Source organism: Jaculus jaculus, chromosome 8, assembly GCF_020740685.1.
Source record: "Jaculus jaculus isolate mJacJac1 chromosome 8, mJacJac1.mat.Y.cur, whole genome shotgun sequence".
NCBI classification, from domain to species: Eukaryota; Metazoa; Chordata; class Mammalia; order Rodentia; family Dipodidae; genus Jaculus; species Jaculus jaculus.
Window position 1 is genome coordinate 97,785,533 of NC_059109.1, and position 15,961 is coordinate 97,801,493.

General features: G+C 39.5%; 1 protein-coding gene across 3 annotated transcripts in view; it reads right to left on the minus strand.

The window, feature by feature from the left end:
- Positions 1-15,961, minus strand: part of Kif16b (kinesin family member 16B) — a 303,646-nt gene that overhangs the window by 51,039 nt on the left and 236,646 nt on the right. For all 3 annotated transcript variants that reach the window (XM_004661532.2, XM_045156259.1, XM_045156258.1), the window contains one exon: positions 7,111-7,200. In XM_004661532.2, coding sequence (XP_004661589.2) covers positions 7,111-7,200 — 90 coding nt within the window. The remainder of the gene's footprint in view (positions 1-7,110; positions 7,201-15,961) is intronic.

Consider the following 15,961-nt stretch of genomic DNA (forward strand, 5'->3'; position numbering starts at 1 on the left):
GTAGCATTATAATTTGGGTAGTGAGTAAAAATGCATTTTTGTACTAAATTTGGAATGCTGGTTATAAAACCATATAGAATGCACTGAAATGATGGATGGTAAGTAGCTGTCCGACACAAATATGAGGCCAACAGCCAGTTCCCTTTCTTGTCCTTATTTGGTGCTGCTTTGGGAAAATTACTTTCAAAATAAAGAAGTTGAGAAATAGTTCTATCAGCACAAACTGAAAGTCTAGATACAAATTAAATAACCTCTTGACTAACTGTTTTGTTGCCTCCCATTGGTATTCACTGTGCATCCAGAGAATAGAATAATGAACAATTACTCTAACACAGCAATCTACCATTTTTACTTTCAGCTTTTCTAAAGATTTTTCTTGCTCATCTTTGAAGGGAGGAGGGATCCCCCTTGGGGGTGCGCCTGACTGGGACAGATCATTTTGTGTTTTCACGTGGCAGCTGAAGAGAGCTGTGCTTTTATCAGGGCATTAGTCACTTACCAGGACTCCACCCTCATGACCCAATCACTTCCCATGGGCACCACCTTAATATCAACAAATTGGGGATACCATTTCACACATGAATTTTGGTGGTACACAGTCAGTCCCAAGGGATTCTAGCACTCTGAAATGTATGAAAACAAAGACTTAAAACAGCCCAACTGTGGCTATCACTATCTCTAAACCTGCTAGAAACAGCAGCTCTCAAAGGTCTTCCAAATTTCTTACCTATAGAATACTACTTATTAAATGCATTTAGCGCCTACGAGGTCAGTTATACAAAAAGTCAAATGAGGTACCATATCCTCCCCATTTTTTTTTCTTTTGGTTTTGCTAGGTAGGGTCTCACTCTAGCCTGGAATTCACTGTGTAGTCTCAGGGTGGCTTTGAACTCACAGAGATCCTCCTACTCTGCCTTCAGAGTGCTGGGATTACAGGCAGTGTCTGGCCCACCATTAAGTTTAGTGGCTAGAAGGGATGAAAGTTTTTGTTCTCTTCACTGTAAGGAGCAATGGTTCTTTTAGGAAGGCCTCTCAGTCTGGTGTGGATATATCCATTTGCAAACATCCTGGACATGAGGCATATACAGTAACTCCACCTCCTTCTTGGAAAAGCAGAAAGAGAACTTAAAGGGCTCTTTTTCCTTAAAGAAACAACTTGACTGATATTTAAAAGACTTACATTTATTGTAGTAACATAGGGAAAAGACCTGGCTTTCATACAAAAAAGCATTGCAAGCATGATTTGGGTAAGTTACAACATTCAATCCAGGTCAATGAGGGAAGCTGAGAATGAAAACCGGAAGGAGTAACTGGCCAGCATAATACATGTCAGTTCATCAAAGCAAAAAGGGAAGTCCATTTGGCATCTGGAAGAAATTGCTTATAATAAAGCAAATGCATAAATAAAGAATAATGAAGCATGGGTAGTAGGAAGAAAGCCCACTCATTCTCTAAACTGAGAATTGAAACCAATTGGTGGACGTCCTAAGACACTGTGCTGCTCTTCCATATTAAAGCGCCAAGGATATAGCTTCCTTTCCTCAGTCATAAAATTTTTATTGTCACTAAAGCTTTTTTTTTTGTTTTCCATTTTTTTCCTTTCAATCTTTTTATTCCTTGTAGTTTTGTGGAGCCCACTTTCTTCATGCCTTTCAGTTCATTAATTTTGCTTTTCATAACCCCAGCTTTTTCAGAGATGTGCATTTATACCTAGTGATTGATGGCTACTTACTGTTTTAATTGCCTCCATAGCTGAGTGAATTAGAGTATCCCAGAGGGGTCATCAGCTGACCAGTATGAAGATCTCCATAAGGAAACATTGCCATAAATAATTAACCACAAGAACATGGGCAAGTAGGAAGACGAGAAGACTTAAATAAAGGAATAAATGGCTGAAGTCTTTTTAAAACCCTGTCCCAAAGGTGAGGGCCTGCAGGGCTCTTGGCTGACCAACTTCAGGGTATTCTTTCCACAGCTGATATCTGCATAAATTCAGTCTTTAAGGACACAAGTAATTATGTAATTCCTTCACAGAAAAGTTTTACAGGTGGGGCAGAAGATATGCAGATAAAAGGAGTGGTTCAATAAAAGAGGATTGAGAAAGATGGGACAAAAGAAAGCATTGGGAGATGGCAATCAATATGTACATGGATAAAAATTGTCACTGAAAAAGTAAAAAAAAAAAAAAAAAAAAAAGGTCAGAGAAGCAGTCAACTCCATGCTCCAATTATCTGGGAGAGGTGGTGCAAAGAGAATGGCTTCCAGGTAGCTGTGTAGACTGACTGCTAGAGTGTTCCAGGCCTTCACTAAGCCATTGTCCTGCTGGCCAATGGCTGGTGAGAAGGTCCCTATCCTGAACTTTTCCTAGACAGAATGCTGAGCACAGCCTATGGAAACCTTATGAGTCTCGATTTATTGACACACCCAAGAGGACTTCCAGGTAGAAACTTCATATTGAAACCTCTGAGGCTCAGATTAAGACAAACTTCAGCAGATAAATGGACAGACAGGCAGGCAAATAAGCAAACATACACTTTAGTATAATGCTGTTTTTTTTTTTTATCATGGACAAATGATCTACTATTTGAAATAACAAAGGAGTGATTATTGAAACAACAACAAAATTTACACAAAAGGAACTGCCAACTCAAATTATTTTACAGTCTGTCCCCAAGAGAACATACTCCAGAATGGAATGTAAAAAACAATAGGATACGATTTTAGACAATGTTCCAAGAATTTATAGGCTGTAAATATAATTGAAGTTGTAAGGTGAAAGATTCTTTATCTTATTAAGCATATTACAGATTCCATGTAAGCCCAACTATACTCTGCTTTTCACTATTTTTCCAACTTGATCAAAAGTTTCAAGACTTGATATGAATGTAAAAATAGTATCACTAAATCTGTTATTCTTGCAATAAAGAGAATAGTTTTTACCTTCACAGAAAGAATGAACCCAAATGGTGAAGGGGAGAACCAAGTAAAACATGTCCCATGTGGCTATGAAACAAGAGTCTGTGTGACAGGATTTCTGGGGTCATTTGGCTTAACTGTCAAGTGGTTCCAAGGATGATTTCAGGCCAAACTGACCATCTGAAGCTAGCTAATTAGCACTATAGACAGAGAGGCTAATGATATGAGCAGTATTGATCTCAAGTCTCAACAGACACTTAGCAAGTAGGATGAAGAAAGGCTAAGCTGCTTGAACAAAATCTAACTCCATAAGCAAGCTCACAGCTGGCAGTCACTGTGGTCCTTAGATGCTCTTGAAAATGTTGGCTGGAAATCATTCTTTTCCTTTGACTCACAGAACATTCATTTGGAACATGCCATGGGATTTTAGAATCATGACAGTCTTTTAAATTACAAATTTAAATCTTCTTGTTGGTTTAGTAATGTGAAATAAAGCTGGATGTGGGAGCACACACCTGAAATCAGAGCTCTCAGGAGGCTGAGGAAGAAGATCGCAAGTTACAGATCCGCCTGGGCTACGCAGTGAGACCCTGTCACCAAAACAAAGAATGACAAAAGGAAATAGGAAGTGAAGTCAAATTCTTTGGCTTCTGACCCTGGTCTCTACTTCCCAGTTGTCTGACGAGAAGCAAGCTACTCATCCCCCTCTTGTCTCTCACTCTCTGCTGATAGCAGCTCTGTATGCACGCTGCTGTCAGAGGGAAAAGCCCTGAAGACAAGAAGCATAGCACCAGTCCCAGGGCAAAGAAGCTCCAGAGGCAGCTGAGGGGCATTGTGGCACCACTGGGCTTTCCTGTCCTAAACGTGATGCTAGCTCTAGGAGTTTCCCGCATGGTTCCCAACCACTGCTGTGCTCTTTGACTGTTCCTTTCTAAAAAAAACATTCACACATGGGTTTCGGGGACCTTTTTCATAACTAATGTATCTTGTGCACAGGATAAAGTAATTATAAGTTGCAGAACTGAGCTAAGGCTAGAAAAGCCCTTTCCATTCTTGGGTACTATTTCTTGCTGAGTCTGTCTTAAGGAAAGGGGCCTGTGGGGCACAGGCCATAAATACAATGGCCTAAAGGTTGAAACTCAGCCAGAAATCAAAACAGAAACAAAAGGATTTTTTTCATTATTGTTGATATAAATATTTACTTCTAAGAGAAGGTTCTTAACCTATTCTTTCCTTAAACTATAGGCTTATATCCATCACCTTTCTAAATGTTTACAACTGGGTGTTTGAAAACAACCTCTGAGTTCTGGATATGAGTGAGCTATGACTCCAACAATCCATTCTCCATACTAAAGTATAAATTGGAGCTCCCTGTTTTATACTGATTTGAAGAATAAAAGTTAAACTCCCCAAGCGATGGTGATTGTACTTAGTCCTTTACTCTAATTCTACATGTACCACTCTTCAGAGGCCTTTTTGGTTTTAAAAATGTCAAACTAAATCCTACCTCAGGGCCTTTGTATCTGCCATTCTCCTCTAATAAAATGTGCTCACCTCTGGACTTTCATGCCTACTTTCTTCTTAATCTTCAGATCTTAGCTCATACCTCTTTTACAAAGGCTTCTCTGGCCTGTCTGATCAAAAACATCTATATATACACTAGATAGCTTGTATGCCACATTACCAGTGTCCTGTTTTATTATCTCTGTGGCATGTCACATTATCTGAAAGTGCTTTCTGTATCTGCTTATTGTTAATTCTCTACTTCATGAGAGGATGGAATGTCACTAACACAAACTTATTCATAGTAGAGTTAATAAGGATTTTTGTATAAATGAATGAATTAGTATTATTATTCATTTGAAGATCATTTAATTATTTCAACATGATGTTAACACAAATTTTGTCTCTTGAAAAGACTTTTACATATATAAAGGTGTTGACTAATTTTACCTGTTACCAGGCAACCTTCGATTTACATGTTTCCATCAATCACAGATACATTTTTTTCCACTGTATCTGTACACATTGCTCCTATCATGTTCATTCTGGAGTAGACATGTGTACTGATTCGTTTTTGAATTCTTTTCAGTATCTCTCAGTTCACATTTAAAGTAGAATTACACCTCTTTAAAGAGACCAAACCTGAAATGCTTTACATGAAGCCTTTTATCTCCATCATACTTTCCTGATATTTTTTATAAGGCATGTAACTTCAATAAAATGACAAGCATGATGACCCTTAAGCTATTAGCTAGTATTTGTCATTGTTTATGGTCAGTCTCCATAAGAATTTAAGACAATAATAGAAGAGATTTTTTGTTCTGTTCAGCTACAATATTAGTGTAATCTGGAAGACCGTGTATATGTGGAATGATTTAAACTAGTGAAAAAAATTGGTATAAAATAATCATGAACTTAATGGTGTGTGTGCAAGCAAAGCTTACTTTTTTTGTCTCAAATACACTGCTTATTATATTACTCTAGGAATTTAGTGACATTAATGTAATATGCAAAATCTACACATTATTAAAGACTTAATGTGGTACCTCACAAGCAAGCAGCTAATGAACTACTGAGCTCACTTTAAAAACAAGCTGTCAGCCAGGCATGGTGGCGCACGCCTTTAATCCCAGCACTTGGGAGGCCGAGGTAGGAGGATTGCTGTGAGTTCGAGGCTACCCTGAGACTCCATAGTGAATTCCAGGTCAGCCTGGGCTAGAGTGAGACCCTATCTTGAAAACCCCCCCCAAAAAGTTAAAAAAATTTGGGCTGGAGAGATGGCTTAGCGGTTAAGTGCTTGCCTGTGAAGCCTAAGGACCCCAGTTCGAGGCTCGGTTCCCCAGGTCCCACGTTAGCCAGATGCACAAGGGGGTGCACGCATCTGGAGTTCATTTGCAGAGGCTGGAAGCCCTGGCGCGCCCATTCCCTCTCTCTCCCTCTATCTGTCTTTCTCTCTGTGTCTGTCGCTCTCAAATAAATAAATAAATAAATAAATGAATAAATAAATAAATAAATTTTTAAAAACAAGCTGTCTATACATTTAATATGTGCTCAGTAGTTCTTCATTCTATTTTTGTTATTAATTTGGACATACAAGTAAACTTTGGAAACAAGTTTCAGTACTTTGATGTGGTCACTTCAGAAACTGAACTCTAACATAGTTGGAAGTTTTTTCAATCCTTAAGAGAGTACTAGTACTCAAGAAGAGGAACAGAATCTCAGAGACAGCTTAATTCTACCTGGATTCAAGGTTCTTCCTTGAAGGACCATTTTATTAAAAAACAACAACAACAACAACAAAAAACTTTGTATGTCAGTTAATAAAAGGCAAAACTTATGCCATCTTTAAAGGAACAATCTTATTTATGTGAATCAAATTGGGGACAATTTCTTTAAGTAAGGTATGTTTTTGGATATACTATATTGCAAAACACTATACCAGATAGCATTTTCTTTACACCATATAAGCAGAACTGAGAAAAAGTAATTAGTGAAAACATGCGAAGTTGATCAATCAGGTCCATTCCAAGTTCCCAAAGAACTGAAGCAACACACAGCTTCTTCTGAAGGAAAATCATCAGCGACACATAGGAAATGCAATTCACTCTCAGAATTTTATTTTTACTTAAAATGGTTTTATAAAAATGTAAATTTGTCTAAAAAGAAATAATTAATAATGCATCAATACACAGTGGGCAACTGATCTGATTACTTTCTTGCTTTTAGATAATTCAATGTTACTATCTACCTCTTTTTATCCATGGCTTGATTTCTCATTAAATGCAAATTTAAGCATAAATGTAGTCTTTTTGAATAAAAGGGAAAGTCTACCTTAACAAATTTATTAGACATTAATTTTAATATAATATTCTTTAAAAGTTATAAATTTATTATAACACTTATTTCAAATTAATCATAAATTTACCTAATGGACTTCAATTATTATCATTTCTCCATCATTTTCCAAATCTATGTAAGGAAAATGTCTAAAATTCTGTAGAACAAAAATGGAAGAAAGGGGTACTATTTTAAAAGTATCTTTGATAATGAGTAAATTAAATAAAACTAGATGATATAAGCTAACACACACACACACACACACACACACACAGAGGACATTGCTAATGCAATCAGCTCACTTGCTTTATAAAATGTATGCTCTTAATTGAGAGTAATGATTTCATATCTTACCTCTGCATACTTTAACTTCAATGTTTTATGCATTTCTCGGAAACGACTGTAGCGCCTGAATACAGTCCACGTCTCATCTAGGACAGAAATCTATTAGGCAGGAAAGCAAAAACGAATCAGCATTAATTATAAGAAAATGTAACACAAATTTTAAAAACATAATTTAAAAATTAAATTAAAAGTGATTAGCATGTACAATTTCTTCACAATTGAAAACATTAATCTAGTTGCCTAAGTGCAACTTATAAATAGTAATTCTACTTTATTAAACATGCATCTTCAGCTTCCCAGTCTTATTAGGAACAGCATCTATGTAAAAAGCAAGGGACAGATGGTCAACTCTTCACTATTTACAATGTCCCTTAACTCTCCACTTATACAAGGGAAATCCTTTTGGTACAGTGGTATGTCCATACAAAATATCCAGTCAACAGAGGTTACCCCACAGTGGAGAGTAAGGAAAAGAGGAGAAATCAGAGAAAAAAGAGGAGGGGAAAGTCAGGATAGGGTTAGGGGGAAAGGGACAAAGGGAAGACAAAGGAAACCTTAGGCATCTCTGTGATTGTGTACATATAGCAGTATATTTTGCCTTTCTTCAGAGGGAGAACTTCTGACCTAGGCTTGACCTGGGTGACTGGAGTAAAAGTTCTCCAGTACACCACACCACCAGGAGCAAGTGGACCACACTGGCTTGTATAATCTTCCTTGAAGTGTAGCCTGCAGTCTCGAGTTCCCAGCTCAATTTTTCACTGCTCTTCTGATCTCCATATCCCTGGACTCAACTTGGAAACTATTTTTTGGATGCCATGCAAGAACCTCTCATGCCTACACACACTGCTCCACCACCTATGACACCAGGCCAACCAGAAAGATGCTGCATCCAACCTCGAATGTCCTTATACATCCATATCTGCACAAGGTGCAGGGCCCAGCTTTTACCTCTGAAGTGGTTCTCAGAGCTGTGCCCTTCCATCCTTCACCATCCCTATCACTTCACTTGAGAGCTGGCCCAGACCATCTCAGGTGTCTAGCCACATTCTCCTCTTTCAGTCCCTGCCTTGCAAAACACTCAGGGCAGTATTCAAAAGCTCAAATCTGCTTATTCTATCTTTTGCTCCAGCAGCTTCAACTTGTCTCCTAGAAAAAGAACAGAATCTTCAACCTGGCACCCACTACCTGCAGCAGCCTCACCTCAGGCATCTCTTGCTTGTGGGGTCTTCAGTCTTGCTGCAGTCCCTGAGCTGAACACATTACACTCCTACCTTTGTGCCTTGGCATGGTCAATGTCTCTGTGTGAAAAACTTTAACCTGCATATTCGAGAAATTCTTCAGTTTAGTAGCTCTCTGAATTTTCTTGGAGGTCATCAAGGGGCACAGGTAGGAAAGGAGAAGACACTTGAATCCCAGTCAGGACAGGAGAAGACACTTGAATTCCAGCCAGGAAAAGGAGAAGACACTTGAATCCCAGCCACAATCGGTTCTCTCATTTTCCAGATTGGCACATGAGATGATTTGGGGGCTGTACAATAATGTATTGCTTTATTTTATCATTCTGCTTCTATGTTCATTTGCACAATAACTTTTTAATTATGATAGGATTCTCTTTATGAGTTTCTATGAAAAAAGATATTCCCATACGGCACAGAGAGTCAGTAAGAAATGACAGTGCCACTGCTCTGCAGCTGTGGCATGCTTTCAAGGCTGGTATGCCAGTCATGCAAGCTGGGAGAGCGCTGCTCCTGACAGCAAGGCTGGGAGGCCTCCCTTTCCAGAGCCCTGGCTTCAGGCTGGAGCAAGTCTCAGGGCCAGAATGCAATCAGTGCCCAAGAAAGAACTGAGGTGGTACAGACCTTCTGCCTTTTCACATGGCTTCTGCTATGTGCTACCAGAAAAGCCTAGAGAATTAATAGAACCACATCCATGACCAGGAAGTGGAAAGATGCAATGCATCCTACAGGTGTAGCCTTGCTATCTTGGGATGGAAAAAGTTGCCACAAGAAGCCTAGTTTTCTCCCATCACTCAGATTATCAATGACCTTGGCTCTTACCTTCTACAAAAATCCTTCCACCAGATCTATTGGTCTCATGTTGGAGAATCACTAACAAAATCCCTTCAGTCCTTAGCCTCTGACAGGCATATCCCTGCATCTCTGTTAAACGCTAAAGGCTGATTCCTCCTGCAGAGCCATTTCCCAATGGTCGCTAAAGTAGAACCATCAGAAGAACATACCCACCAGCACCTCCATGCAGGTCTACACAGCTGCAACCCTCTATTCTGCACCTCACCTTGTTGCCATTATGCAGGCTGGAGATTTGTCAGTTCCCCCAATTCAGTTCAAACCTTCTGGAACACAGAGCTCCAACCTTGTCTGCTTCCTTAAAAACACTGATTCCTGTCATCTTATGCTCTCACTTTGGTATCCCTTTCCTTTCCAGCTATTCCTCTATGCTGTGTCTTCCATTAAAATAAAACTCCTTTAAAAAGTTTACTTATATGCCCTATTGCTGAAGACTCCACATACTTGGGCTGCAAGGCCACTGAGAAATCCTGCTGGAACTGAGCTGAGAACCTCCTCCATGTAGACCAGCTGACAGAAAGCTGGAAGAAGCCATTCTACATGTAGTTCAATGGGAGAAAGAGATACCACCAGTGAAGACACTCAACAGTGGGCACTGCAGCAAGCCTTATAATTGGCCAGCCAGGACAAATGAGCCAACGGGTGCAATAGTGGCATATCTGTCATGGTGGAAACCAACTTCCCTCCAATTGGACTGGAGGCCCGCTCCATGTGGGGAGGAACACATCCCTGATACTGAAAACTTAAAACATGAGCCCTAGGGGTGTAACATCTGCTGATGTCTGGAAAAGTATATATACTATGCTTATCAAACTGCCCAGTAAGCACTTCTCTTAATATTTGTACCCTTATATTAACGCTACTCTCACTTTGGGTACAGAATCTTCTCTTTTCAGAGGGCAGTGACTTTGGGATGACTCAGAAGATATCATAGTGCTGGAAAGAAGTGACTGGAGTACTGAGTAACACCTTCCAAGGCTCAGGGTCTAATATGGAAGAGGTGGTGGAAAGAATGTAAGAGCCAAAGGAAGGGTAGGACTCCTTACAATGTGCTCCCTCCAGACATAAAATGGCCTGGATATCCATGACCTCATAGTACCTGACACTATCTACACAAGACCATCATAAGAGGAGGAAAAGATTATGACATCAAATTAAAAGAGAGACTGATAGAGATGGGGAGGGGATATGATGGAGAATGGAATTTCAAAGGAGAAAGTGGGGTGGAGGAGGGAGGGTATTATCATGGGATACTTTTTATAATCATGGAAAATGTTAATAAAAATTGAGAAAAAAAGCTTACTTATAACATCATCAATTTCTTTCTTTCCATCATTCCCTTGAATCCACCCCCAAATACTGACCTTTCTGAGGTTATCAATGCTCCATATTGCTAAGGAAAAGGGTTAATTCTTTTTTTTTTTTTTTTTTTTTGGTTTTTTTTTGAGGTAGGGTCTCACTCTGGTCCAGGCTGACCTGGAATTAACTCTGTCATCTCAGGGTGGCCTTGAACTCATGGCGATCCTCCTACCTCTGCCTCCCGAGTGCTGGGATTAAAGGCGTGCGCCACCACGCCCGGCTTAAGGGTTAATTCTTGATCTTGATCTTACTTGAACTCCAGGAATGACTTGACAAGCTTTTGATAATGTTCTCCTCCTCTTCACATCTTCCATTTGGTTTCCAGATGGTCATTCTCCTTTTATCTTACTTTTCTCTTGCTGGGATTTCTTATCTCCCTTGCCTCTAAACATCAAAGAGCCCCAAGTTCTAATGTTTATTTTCTGTCTGCACTTGCTCATTTGTTGAGCTCCTTGTTTAAATTTAGACACTGACTTCCTACATGTTCCTTTCTCCCCTCTGAACACAGGCTTGTATACCCTGCTGCTTATTTGGACATCCGACATGCATCTCAAGCTTAATGAGGTCCACATCACAAAATGGATCACATAAACTTCATCTTCCTCATTTCAGTAAATAGAATTCTTCAGCTGATTCAATCCAAAATCATGGTGTAATCCTTAATATTCATCTTTCTCACACCTAACATCTGATCTTGTCTAAAAAGCCTTATTTCCAAATGTGAAGAGTAAGATTCTGGCCATTTCTCATCAGCTGTTACTATCTTCAAGCACCCGACATCATCTCTGCATGAACTGGTTTTTACAGCCTCCTCACTGGTCTCCTTGATACTGCTCTTTCACCTGGTACTACTCATTCTTCGATCAAAGTCATCTTGGTAAACATTAAGTCAGATGAGGCCATTTCTAGCTCAAATGCAGCACCTCCCCAAGATGTCATATCTCACTTAGGTGCAAGCTTGAGTTCCTTCACTGACTTACAAGCACCTCCATGAGTGACCTTCTCCTTGGCCTTCTCTACAACCACCCTCCTTTGTTTACTCTGGACTCCTTGCTTATCCAGAATACACCATACATGTGCACATCAAATAGAGCCTTGAGGACAATGTGTGTATTTTCTCAACCTTCTATAATATTTGTTTCCCAAACCTACACATGAATAGTTTCCTTCAAGTCTTGGCTCAAAGGCAACACTGTCTATGTGGTACCTTCCTGAACAGCCCATCTAAAACTATGTCCTCCTTTCCTCATTTGACACTACTTTCTGTGTTTCTTTTTTTGCACTTAGCAATGTCTGGTTATCAAGCATGGTTTACATTTATTAGCATATCTTGGTTTTGGTCTCTCTTCCAAAGTAGAATGTGAGTTCCAGGAGAGTTGGCTTTGCTTTTTTTTTTTTTGTTGTTGTTTTTCTGCTGACTGCTGCACCTTAGACAAGTATGTGACGCAGGATGCAGGATAGGCATTGTAAATGAACAGCTGGAAGAGGATGCGTCTAAACTACACTTGAGCTCTAAGTGTTTTGAAACATAAATGCTTTTTTTTTTTTTTTTTAACTTTTAAATCTCTAGGGAGAAAAGGTGTTAAAAAGGCCTCAAACAAATTAGGATGAGGAGCTGGGAGGCTGATTCAGCAGTTAAAGGCACTTGCTTGCAAAGCTTACCAACCCAGGTTTAATCCCCTAGCCACACAAGCCAGACAAAAACTGACACAATTATTTGGCATTAGTTTTCAGAGGTAAGAAGCCCTGGGACATGTGTCCACACACACATGCAAATAAATAAGTTTTTAAAATTAAGAAAAGGCACACTGGACAACAGTCTTTTGGGCTTTGAACTAAGGCTTCTTCTGTTGCTTTCACAGCATTATTTTATTTTATTATTTTATTTATTTGAGAGTGACAGACAGAGAAAGACATAGGTAGATACAGAATGGACATACCAAGGCCTCCAGCCACTGCAAATGAACTCCAGATGGATGTGACCCCTTGTGCATCTGGCTTAAGTGGGTCCTGGGGAACTGAGCCTCAAACTGAGGTCCTTAGTCTTCACAGGCAGGCGCTTAACTATTAAGCCATCTCTCCAGCCCTCACAGCATCTTAACACTGAACCATTGTGTGAAATCTCTGGTTAGTGAAAAGACACTTCCAATCTTCATCAAAATTTGGCATATTATTGGTTACCATGGTCTCACAGGTTGCACATGCACATAAGGGGGTGTATGGATCTTGAGTTCAATCACAGTGGCTAGAGGCCCTGGCATGCCAATTCTCTCTTGCTCACACTCTCAGAGAAAAAATAAAGGCAGTCTATTGGGCTTGCCTCAAAGACAAACAAACAAAAAAAGAATACCAATTTCTCTAGCAGCATATTCAAAATGCAGACTATAATGCACCTAAGTTATTTTCTGAGTGGTAGATGTCAACACGATTGGAGCATGAGAAGTGAAGATAGCAAGGGGAAGAAAAAAAAAATTCCCTATATACTATTTTTAGTTTTCCTGATGTTAGTATACTATTTTTTTTTTTTTAGTATACTACTTTTGGTTTTCCTGATGTTATTATACTATTTTTTTAGTATACTATTTATAGTTTTCCTGATGTCAGTACTGAGTGTCCATAAAAGCAGGTAGGATGCTTTCATGTGTACATATGGAACTGGGAGGAAAGAGATGGGCCAACCTGGAGAAGACTGTGCCTATCCACATCTTTGCATTCAAACTGAGCTTAGCAAAGGCACCAGAGGAATGTATGTATGTTTGCTACCCAGCCTTAACTGAAAAGGTGCACTGTGAATGTAATAAGTGCTCAAAAATATTGAGTAAGGATGGGGACAGGGTATACTAGTAGAGGGCTTGCCTAGTATGTATAAGGTCCTGGCTTTTGTCCCTGTTGAACAATGAAGATAATTAGTGTAATATTCTGAGTAATGACGTATTTCTGCCCTGTATCTTACTTGATATTTTCATAATGTCCTATACACGTGTGTTAGTTTGAATGTAAAATGGTCCCTATAGTCTTAAATGTTTGTGATTAAGGTTCCTTCTTAATCACCAGCTGGTGGAACCTTTGAGAGGTGAAGCCTTGCTGGAGAAGGTATACCACTGGAGGCAGACCTGGGGTTGAGGAGACTAGCCCACTAGGTGTTTCGAGATAGTTCACTCTCAGAATATTCTTGCTCGCTCTCTGTCTGAAGCATGAAGATTGTGAGCCAGTTTCTCCACTATGAAGAAACTTCGCCTCAAAACTGTAAGACTAAAATCTTTTACTCCCATAAACTGCTTCTGGTGGGGTGTTTTGTCCCTGTAATGAGAAGATATTTGCTAGTACATGTCAAGGACATTTGCCCTCTATGTTTCAATTAATCATCTGGAAGCAGCATGAGCTGACTTTTTAAAAAGTGAACTTCACTCTGGAGCTTGTTGGAAATGTACATTAAAAGGTCCCACCCAAACCTACCAAATCAGAAACTCTGTGTGGGCTCAGCAGCTTGAGTTTTAACACCAGCTCCCAGGGGATTCTGATGAGGGTACTCATATGTCACTAATCCTCCAACAGCAAAGCCCTTAGGCTGGCATTCAGGGCATCTTCTAGCTAACCTCATGTTATAAGTCTAACCCTAGCTCCCAAGGCTTAAAATCTCACACTCCAATTGTCAGCACAGGAATATGGTGTGTGTGCAGATCTTTTGAAGAGTCTTCTAAGTGGTCTTTACACATACACATTTCCACAGGAGGAGGGTTCTACTGAGCCTCCAGGGCGAAGTTCCCAGTTCAACTCCTCCCTCAGAAGCATCCTTACAGCCACTCCTCTCTGTCCAGAGAAATCATTTATTCTCTCCTCCATAGATATCAGCATTTGGCATACAGTCAGAGCACACATCACAGGTATTCATTATATAATTAGTGTCACACTAATGAATTTATACAATGAGTATTAACTACATGTCTCTCTAACCTACAAGATTTTGCACCTTGTAAGGGACTCTTGTTGTAGAGATAAACTTACTTTGAATGGCTACTACTTATGTAAGTTTGCTCTGCTTTTCAAATCAAATAAGAATTTAGGCCTGGTCCTCATCAGTCATAAGGGACAGCAAGGTTTGTTAAAGAGTATAGGCTCTCATTACCCTGTTCTGGCAACTTGAGGTTATTTAAAACATTTTCTGAAGTAATAAGGTGTCTTTAAAAAGAAAAATGGGGGGAGGGAGTGGAGAAATAGCTTAACAGTTAAGGCGCTTGCTTACAAAGCCAAAGTACCCAGGTTCCATTCCCCAGGACTCATATAAGCCAGATGTACAAGGTGGCGCATGTGTCTGGAGTTCATTTGCAGTGGCTGCAGGCTCTGGAGCAGCCATTCCATCTGTCTGTCTGTCTCTATCTCTCTAATAAATGAAAAAAAAAATTAAAAAAGAAAAACGGCACTAAAAACATGATGAATGCTTTGTAGAATTGCATTGCAAATTTACAGTGAGGCACAGAGAGATGATGCACAAATTCTTCACCCTAGAGATTTTTATCTGAATTGCGGTTATATACAGGGACAATAAAGGCTCACACTTCCCACTTTATACATGTAACCTTTCCCTGTCTATCCGGGGCAAGGACAATGTGATGTTGAATGACTATCATTATAGTCACCTTAGAAGTACAGGCAAGAGGGCTGGAGAGAAGGCTTAGTGGTTAAAGTACTTGCTTGCGAAGCCTAAGGACCCAGGTTTGATTCTCCAGGTCCCATGTAAGCCAGATACACAAGGCAGCACATCTGTCTGGAGTTTGTTTGCACTGGCTAGAGGCTCTGGTGCACCCATTTTCCCTTTCCCTCCTCCCTCATCTTAAATATATATATATTTTTAAAGTGCAAGCAAGGGAAGTCCATGGGTGATATCTCTTCAGGAAAAGGATAAAAAGGTCAAAACCCTTCTTTTTAATGGAAAGATACCATGGCATGTGAGGTTTGGAAAAAAATATACAGAAGTATAAAATATATATTAAATTCCTAATTAAATCTGAGCATGAGTTGAGATGTTGATTGTGAGGGGAGGGAAAACAGATCAGTAAAACAGATATATCAGACCTAGACATTCACTATTTCTTTAATGTTGAGAATGCAAAGCATCCCTACCACATATCTTTGAGAAAAAAAATTCATTACTTCTCTCTCACTAGATGGTTCAGTTGATACAAATCCATCTTTCTTGGGCAATAAAATGATCAAGTTTAAGTTAAACACTATAAACATGCCCACAAGATGGACTGCATTTACTTACAAACAATTCTCAATTGACTGCTTCCTACAAATTTATGTTATATACATATTTTCCTGGGTTAAGGATTGTCGATTTTAAGATATGTCATCAGTACACATTTGTTGGTATGGATCTGTCTGTGTATAGAGCAGCATCGATATTTTCCATC